Source organism: Podarcis liolepis (genome assembly GCF_965112155.1).
Source record: "Podarcis liolepis genome assembly, chromosome: 13".
Lineage (NCBI taxonomy): Eukaryota > Metazoa > Chordata > Lepidosauria > Squamata > Lacertidae > Podarcis > Podarcis liolepis.
In genome coordinates, this window is record NC_139573.1 from 30,650,345 (window position 1) to 30,659,758 (window position 9,414).

At 46.3% G+C, this 9,414-nt stretch overlaps 1 protein-coding gene across 1 annotated transcript in view; it reads right to left on the bottom strand.

Moving 5' to 3' along the window:
- LOC310692554 (uncharacterized protein) overlaps window positions 1–8,528 on the bottom strand; it is a 28,804-nt gene extending 20,276 nt beyond the window's left edge. Inside the window, exons 1-6 of the mRNA XM_083473502.1 lie at window positions 7,912–8,528; window positions 6,139–6,221; window positions 5,817–5,973; window positions 4,400–4,582; window positions 4,207–4,332; window positions 1,623–1,840 (exon numbers count right to left, since the gene is read on the bottom strand). Coding sequence (XP_083329628.1) covers window positions 1,623–1,840; window positions 4,207–4,332; window positions 4,400–4,582; window positions 5,817–5,973; window positions 6,139–6,221; window positions 7,912–8,445 — 1,301 coding nt within the window. The 5' untranslated portion in view covers window positions 8,446–8,528. The remainder of the gene's footprint in view (window positions 1–1,622; window positions 1,841–4,206; window positions 4,333–4,399; window positions 4,583–5,816; window positions 5,974–6,138; window positions 6,222–7,911) is intronic.
- Between the last annotated feature and the right edge of the window lie 886 nt (window positions 8,529–9,414).

Genomic DNA, 9,414 nt, shown 5'->3' on the forward strand with positions numbered 1-9,414 from the left:
TTGATGGGAGTGAATTTGAGGTGCAAGACGACCTTCCCTACCCACCCATTTTCTGTTCCCCAAATTGCTTCTCCACAACTGTCTTTCTCCTTGCAGGCTCTTGGTGGGGGGAAGTTGACCTCCTGCCACCGGTGTCACTGCAGCTTACATGGAGGGATGGAGCAGGGTTGGGCTGTGTGGTTGAAGCCACGTGGACACACCTGTAGGAGCACCAGATCGGAACAATGCAGCTCTGAACTAGTTTTTGCACTGCCTGAACCCCATCTAGGTAAGCGGCAGCAACATTGGCGTCAGCAGGGAGGCTCCAAGACTAGGTAACTGATAGACACCATCACACATCAACAGGGAAGTGGGGTTATGCCTGTGGCCACCTCCCTCCTGCTCCACGCAGGTTGCATGGCCCTCCCTGACAGCCACATGTTTTGCCATTGTGGTCTATGGTTACTGCTGACCATAGATGTCCCCCATGTGACATTGGCTTGGGCTGTGGACCCAGAGTTGAAGAAAAGATGGACCCACAAGAAAGGGCTGTAGTTCACCTGCTTTGCTAAGAGCGAACTGGAAAAGCCTTGCATAGTTTGGGGGACTAAGAGAGGCGATGTATTGTTGAAATGTGGGAAAGAGGCAGGCAAGGAAATTTGGGACGCAAGGGGGGAAACAGGCGGGGAAAGAGGGGGTGCTTTTATGCATCACTGAGAAGTTTGCAGTCATACCTTCAGCTGTGCATTTTTAATGTATATAAAGATATCTGTCATTACCTTTGCCAGAGCCTCCGTAACTCATAGAACTACTGTGGCTCGAAGATCCGTAAGACCCAAAACCACTGTCAAGGAAAAAAATGTAAGTTTTTTTAGTGGTATACTGTGCATCATTTTTCAGAGAGAATGTAAACATGACCACCAATTTACTACAGTCAGGTAATATAATGTGATGATAATCAGCTCCAGGGGTGCCAACTTGAATAAAATATGGGGGGGGGGGCAGGAGAGTCCCGTCCTGCATAATCAATCATGATATGTGGGGGGCACACACCATTTGAATGGCAATACCCATCAATTTGGTGGCCCCTCGAATATTTTAGGGGGGCCGTGAAGGGACCTTGACTCCTAGGAGTTGGCTCCTATAATCAGCTCAGATGCGTAATGGAGATCATTTCTTTTTATAGCCCTAAGCAGATGAGAATCAGTACGTGGAGGGAGGATTGGAATGGGCTGGCACTGTCTTCAATGCACTGTGTATGTGAGATCTGTGCAGACCAGCCCTCCCATTCAACTCATGGAGCTTGAAGGGTGGGGCCAGTAGGTGCGATCCAGATTCCAACCCCGCACATTGATTCTACCAAATATGGAAAGTCGGTGTGCAAATTTTGACCAACGTAGGTCTTCCTCTGCATTTTGCACAGGCAGATATTTAGAATCACCTCCAGCTCTGCAAGCTTTCTAAATACAAGTGCAATCTGGTCTAATTTAACAAATGGCAGGTTTCCCATTCAGTACAGTAGAAGTGAATGCATCCATATTATGCAAATTGCTATTGTGAAGCTACTGTCCTTTGGTCAGATCTACAGGGCCTCATAATTGGTTCTGAGTCAGATCTGGCTATCTGTCATGTCTAACGCTTACCCCCCTTCTCCGTCCAGTAGGCGGCGGTAGGTCTCTATCTCCTTCTCCAGGCGTGTCTTGATGCCTAACAGCTGCTGGTATTCTGCATTCTGGTTCTCCATCTCAGCCCGAATCTGCAGAAGCTGTTCCTCTAAGCCAGCGATCTGACCCTGTAATTGCGCAAGCTGGTTGCAGTAATTTCGTTCTGTTTCCGCCAAAGTGCCTTCCAGGGATTGTTTCTGTTCCGAAGGTGCAGAGGAAGGAAGAAAGAAAAGGGCGTAAAAATGCAGCAAAATTAACAGAGATGAAGTTCCAGCAAAGAAAATGATTATTCTAAACACTCCCATGGGTTGAATCCAATAAATAGCATAATGTTATATCCACCAAAGTCATTGGGGAAGCGGAATGATGTCTGTTTGTGTGGTGGAATTTCTGCTATCTCTTCTCTTGCATTGCCCCCCCTGCAAACTCTGCTCTGGAGGGTTGGGGACACCCCCAGAACAGATTGGGAGGATGTGCAGGGTGAAAATATGGGGAGGAAAGGGAGGGGAAGCTCTGTTGTGCAAGCGGAAGTCCTTTCACTCACGCAGTGACTTCCACTTGAAACAGCCCTGTGAGAACTCTGATTCTTTGGAATGATTCAAAAGCCAAGAGAAGAAGAAGAGTTTGGATTTGATATCTCTCTTTATCACTACCCTAAGGAGTCTCAAAGTGGCTAACATTCTCCTTTCCCTTCCTCCCCCACAACAAACACTCTGTGAGGTGAGTGGGGCTGAGAGACGTCAGAGAAGTGTGACTAGCCCAAGGTCACCCAGCAGCTGCATGTGGAGGAGCGGAGACGCGAACCCGGTTACCCAGATTACGAGACTACCGCTCTTAACCACTACACCACACTGGTTGCTTTCTGCTTCTGTATCTTTTTAACACAGGCCAGCAGATTTATAAGACTAACACAGCAACCCCAGACACATTTGCTCAGAGGTAGATCCCATTAGGTTCAGTGGGGCTTACTCTCACATAAATGGGTATAGGATGGAAGTCTAAGTAAACTGCAGACATAACCCAAATTATGTCCCCCCCTTCTTGCATCTAGATTACATTTCCTGCAGACATTGTGCAAAGCACCGCAAATGCAATGGCAAGAAAACATCTAAGTGGCTTACAAAAAGATGAAAGAAAACATTGAAATTCTTGATAAAAACTGCTAAAATCCCCCCAAGTATTTTAAAACTTTTAAAAGTTGTTTTAAACCAACAACAGCTAGACAGAGATAAAACACATGTAACTTCTACATGTCTGGATAGCTTTGCCTAAGCATAGTCACAGAAAGAATACAGAGAAGACACCTGTCTGGCGTCAATAGGCAAGGAGTTCCAAAGTTCCACACTAAAAGATCAATTTCTTACCACTGTGGAATGGGTATTATATGTGGCACCTGTAACCGTGTCAGTTCTGCAGATTGAAGCGACTGAGTGGGCATATATGCTGCTAAGGGCTAAAACCTTGAACTTCTGAGCAGAGGCGTCACTATGCAGACAGGGTCTCCCTGCTGAGAGCCAGTGTGGTGTAGTGGTTAAGAGTGGTGGACTCGTAATCTGGTGAACTGGGTTCGCTTCCCCACTCCTCCACATGCAGCTGCTGGGTGACCTTGGGCTAGTCACACTTCTCTGAAGTCTCTCAGCCTCACTCACCTCACACAGTGTTTGTTGTGGGAGAGGGAAGGGAAAGGAGATTGTTAGCTGTTTTGAGACTCCTTAAGGGGAGTGAAATGTGGGATATTAGGTTCAAACTCTTCTGCTGTTGGCAACTGTGCTGCAGCATTCTGAGCCAGGTGACTCCTCTGATGAACGTTCTCCTTTTCCTCCTACACATGTTGATGTGATGATGGCTCATTATCGCTTTGGGATGGCTCAATATATGGATCAGCTCAGCAGGAGTGCTGAAATACCATTCCAGTATTTGCTGGAAGGCTTGCAAAACAAGCTCCGGTGCCAAACGGTGGCGTCTCTCACTACATGGGAATTGGCACGCCCGGTTCTAAAGAACACAACACAGTATTTCAGAGGTGTGGTGGATGGGGAAAACAGGGGAATGCAGCTTTGGGACTCCCCCCGCCCCTAGCAGGAGCGATAATGTCACTCACTGGAATGCCATGAAAATTTATAGGCTCCACCCCCTTGCAAAGTGATAATGAGAGTCTGGATAATAGTAGCATATAGATGGATGAGGAAAAGAGTCCGACTGCTTCTTCTCTTAGATGGGATTCCGAATTCCCGCAAACGATGACGCTTTTTGCAGGATTGCTTGCGTTTCTAACAGAAAGTGAAATCTTGCAGTTCAGTTTTGTTGCACTTCAAGTTGAAATCATTCTTTGGGCATCTATTCTGTGCCTATCAAGCGACTCCAGTAAACTGAACGTTATAATGTACTGCTGTTCTAGGAGGGGGGAGTGTAGGTGCATCCATGGACTCTTTGGGTCCCTTCCAACTCTTTGATCCTATGACTTACCTCCTTACCACAGGAGAGATCTTGAAAGCAGCCTAATGTACACAGCTGTAGCACAAACCCTCTGAAAGAACTCCTCCTGCTGCTGTGATCCACTTACCATGGCAAGCTGAGCCTGCAGTTCCAGTTCCAGGCCTTGCAGCGTGCGCCTCAGATCCGTAACTTCACTCTTGCCCGTGCTCAGCTGGTCCACGTTGGCCGATATCTCCTGCCTGAGAGCTCCAACCTGGAGGACCAAGGAGAAGAAGTATGAAGTGGGCTCGATAACCGGGCCATCGCCTAAGGTTTTAGGCGGAGTTCAGAACCACCCTTGCCTGCTTGTTGAACTGCTCTTCTGCCTCTCTCCTGTTCTTGTCCGCGAGCTCCTCATACTGGGATCTCATCTCGTTCAGTAGCTTGGTCAGGTCAATTCCGGGAGCGGCGTCCATTTCGACGTTGACGTCTCCGCTGGTTACCCCTCGGAAGCTCATCAGTTCCTGCAAGAGAAGCCCAGTGGGTTTTTAGCAGCATGTAGCATGAACCAGACCATGAAAAGGCAACAATCCCTGGTGATGGAATAGTATCCTCCACCACAGTGGAGGCAGCAGGCTAGTTTAGCAGAACAGGTCATGTGCATCCACAGCTCTGCCATCTAACAGAGGTGAATGGCTCAGAGGAACAACGGGGGTAGGGACGCTGCTGCTATTCGCCCCACAAGTTGCCTCACTCTGCCTAACTGTAGGGCTGGCTCTGAAAGTAGGGTTGACATATTCCCAGAAGTTGAGCTTTGGGGGGGAACATGTAAAATTTTTGGCTTTTTAAAGCATTTTCCTTTAAAAATCACCCTAGTTGCCATACGTTCGGGTTTTCCTGGATATTTTGCCAATTTGGCAAAAATCCACCCAGACACCATTTTGACAGTCCAATTCCCAGATGTGTCTGGGAAAACCTGGACGCATGGCAGCCATACCCTGAAAGCAAACAAACTTTCCCATATGGTAGCAGTCTGAGACCACTTTTAATGCATATTAGGAGAGCCTTTCCCTTTGGTAAATCCGGTCAGCACTGCATATATTTCTAACCACTTCAAAGCAATGCATTTGTTTATTTTAATGTTATTTTGCCATCTTCACTAATAATACAGTGCAGTTTCTCTAAAAGCAAGATTTCAAAATAAGAAGGCATCCTTCTTCCCTTTAGATGAACAGCTTCTTGCTCTGTCTCTCTGTTTTCCTTTCGCCACTGATCTGCCCCACACATCATGCCTGGGTTGAGTGAGATATGCGTTGTCGGCCCTGTTTCTCCCATATGGCTTGGTGAGGCTAAAACTATTTGCTTCCAGGGTCGGGGTGTCAGAGAATTCCAATGAAAACAGAACTGGGAGTGTAAATGGCCAATGTTCTCTTACTTGTTGGAAATCCATCTATCATATGGAATTGATTACGCCCAATTTGCATAGTTTTTCCTTTGCATTGAAATGAACATGGTGGGATAACACAATGACAATGCAATTTATGTCCATTAATAATCCCGCCATGGTGGATCAGGAGATGAATAATGTAGTTTGGGGTGGAAGATGAACTGCAGCAGAAAGGAAACAGTGCTGTGTGCGACAAATGCAAGGTGGAATTGGGAATGATGCCTTCTTACACCCCTATTCAAGGCTAAAAGTGCATCTCTCCTTCTTGCTACCATGCGGCACAGCATTTTAAGAGGCATGTTTCTATCTACCTCTTCATGATTCTTCTTGAGGTAGGCAAGCTCCTCATTCAAGCCTTCGATCTGCAACTCGAGGTCGGACCTAGTCATGGTCAAGTCATCCAGGACTCTCCTCAGGCCATTGATGTCACTCTCCACACTCTGGTGCAGGAACAATTCGTTCTCATACCTTCAAAGATAACGTAAGAATGAGATTTCAGAATTGTGGCAAATTATGGTTTCCTGCTTCCTGCTGGCCTTCAAAAAGCTGGGAATGAGGCAGGAGCAAGGTGCACAACAGAGGTGCTGGGGTTTCTGTTTCCTTCCTTTCCCTTGCCCAGAATTTGATGCTTACTTAAGTTTGAAATCATCAGCAGCCAGCCGAGCATTGTCGATTTGCAGAACAACCCCAGCATTCTCAATGGTGTGTCTCACAATCTGTAAGGAACACATAGGAAAGATAGCTGCAGTACTTTTTAGGGGAAAACAACAACCAAACATCACCACCATCCCTAGTTCCTCTTCTTGGACACTTTACACCAAGGTCATAGAGTGGAGTGACACGGACATTTCTTTTGAAACCATTTTTAGAAAGGAAGATTGGGAGGAGAAGGAAGAGGAGTCACAAAAGGCAACCAGAAGAATGCAGCAATAATCCTGTGGGATGAGACCAAAGGCTCGTCTAGTTTAGCCTTCTGTTCCTATAGTGGCTATCCAGCTGCCTTTGGAAGCCCCAAAGCAGGACATGAGAGCAACAACACTCTCCCTACTGATTCCCCAGATACCAGCATACAGAGGCACACAGCCTTTGCGAGTACAGGCAATGACTATAGACCTTTCATGAATATTCGCCATTGATAGCCTTCTTCTCCATGAATTTCTCCAGCCCCTATTTAATACCATCCCTGTTGGCAACACTTGCCACATCTTGCGATAGCAGTGTGTTGTACGAAGGAATTCTTTCTCTGTTCCTGAATCCCTCACCATTCAGCTTCCAGGTCCTGGTGTTATAAAAGTGATGATGGTGGAGGGGGAAGTCTTCCCATCCACTTCCAATTCATCATGTGTAATTTGATGCATTCTGCCATGTCCCCCCTTTTTAGGGATGGGGGAAGAAACTGGATTGAGTCCACATTTAAAGGCAAATCCACCAAATCTGCACTTTCCAAGGCAGGGTGCAAACTGAAACACAGCCATCCTTCAAACTTTGCACTTAATTGAATTTTTCACTGCAGTTCTCCAGCCACGAAAATGCATACAGTAGGGAAAAGCATGATGAAAAATGCACACATTTGTTAAAATCACATAGAAATGAATTATATCAGGGGAAATCATTTTGTAGGGAAGTGTATATTAGGCAAAATCCGCACAAAGATGCTGATGAATTTTCGTGATAATCGGTTACTACTCGCTTAATTTCTTCGCAAATTTAATTACGTGATAGGAGGGGTGTGGACAGTGACACATATCCAGAGATTAAGGCTCTGCTGAGAAGGGTATTAAGATCTTGCCAGTAAAGCACATGTAACGTTCAGATGCCTAAGGGGGGCAATTCACCAATGAAATATTGCAGACTATGAGGAATATTGCAGACTATACTCCCTCTGAGACTTAATGGGGAGGAGCCGTAGCTCAGTGGGTAGAGCAATCTGCTCTGCATGCAGACAGTCCCAGGTTCGAATCCCAGCATCTCCAGGTAGGGCTGGGAATGTCCTCTGGCTAAAAACCTGGAAAGCTGCTGCCAGCCAGTGTAGACAATGCTGAGGTAGATATATCAATGGTTGGAATCATTATAAGGCAGCTTTCTATTTTCCTATACAGTGGTACCTCAAGTTACAGGTGCTTCAGGTTACAGACTCCGCTAACCCAGAAATAGTACCTCGGTTTAAGAACTTTGCTTCAGGATGAGAACAGAAATCGTGCTCCGGCGGCGCAGCAGCAGCAGGAGGCCCCATTAGCTAAAGTGGTACCTCAGGTTAAGAACATTTTCAGGTTAAGAACAGACCTCTGGAACAAATTAAGTTCTTAACCTGAGGTACCACTGTATATGGAACACAGAAAGTTGTTCTTGTTGGACGAAGCATTGATCCAAGTCAGAAAACTTTGCATAAGTACCCCGATCACTTACTTGGTTCCGAAGATCTTCGATGATGCTAAAATATTTGCTGTAGTCTCGGCTGGTGTCTGGAGTGCTGTACTTTGCGTACCATTCCTTGATCTTGCGCTCCAGCTCTGTGTTGGCCTCCTCCAGAGCGTGGACTTTGCCCAGGTAGTTCGCCAGGCGGTCGTTGAGATTCTGCATGGTCTGCTTCTCATCCCCACTCAGGAGACCCCCATCCCCTCCCCCAAAGCCGCCGCCCATGCCGCCCATGCTGCTCACAAATCCGCTCGAAAAGCCACCGCCGCCACCGCCAAGGCCGCCCCCGAAACCGCCACCCAAGCCCCCTCCATACCCACCACCCAGACCTGCACTCAAGCCCATTCCATACCCTCCACTCAGGCTTCCTCCTCCGTAACCACCTGCTGAGTAACCTCCGGCAAATTTGGAGCCGCCGCTAAACCCTACGCCGCTAGACAGTCTAACAGACCCCCCACCGCCCCCGCCGCCAACACTGTACGAGGAGAGCTGTCGGGAAGAGCCAGTGTGGACAGAGAGAGCCATGGTGTCTGAGCAAGAGGAAGATTCTGTCCCGTGAAACAAGCAAGGCAAGCAGATTAGAAAGAGTGTGTCGAGTTGGTGGGCTTTTAAGGCTTATATGTGGTGTTAGCTGTGTGTTTCCGCCCCGTCCTGGCACGGCGCATGCTTTTGCCAAGTCAGTGCCTTCATAATTAGATAATTGTTCTGTCTAATTAAAAAAAAAATGTTACCAGGTCCAACTCTGCAGAAATATGTATCCTTGGGTTATTATATTATGCCAGAATCCCAGATGGAATGGAGCCAAAACATGTTTTGCTTTCCTTTTTATCTTTGAAATTGTGATGAGCAAACCCTTTTTCGGCTTTTTCTCTCCACCTCCTCTTTCTCTTTTAAGTTTGGTTATTATATTGCATTCTCTTCAACATTTCAAGCCCCCAGGCAAAATCTCTCTCAACTGAAAGAGGACGCCAAGCAAAGCGACATGTATAAACGAAACAAGCACTAAACTCTTAAATTTGGGAGGGTTCTTTTGTATACTGTTTTAATCTAGTAGAAAAACGGATCTCAGATAGCTTGTCATGGTTTGGTTCAACGCTGCCAATTGCTTGATTTATTAATTGCTTCTTGGATTATTATTTTTGTTTTTTTAAAAAAACCCCACTTTGATCTGAGAACTTAATTTGTTATATAGCCTGTCTTTGCAAGTCCCAGGAGCTGATTGGATTTATAAATTCACACTAGCAAGCTCAAGAATTTCTCTTTAATCTGTGATTAAGAAGAGGGCAAGTCAATTCACATATGGATCACCAGGGTACTAATAATGATTTAGTAGCACTTCTCTGAGAACATCATGCATATAGAAGAACAAAGCAATCAAATTCCCTCTTTTGCATCTCTTTGGCTTTTAAAACGTTCAATCCCAAAGTAAACATTATTCTTTTTGATTCACCCTCTGATCCCAATGCACTTGGAATTGAACCGAACCCTATTGTT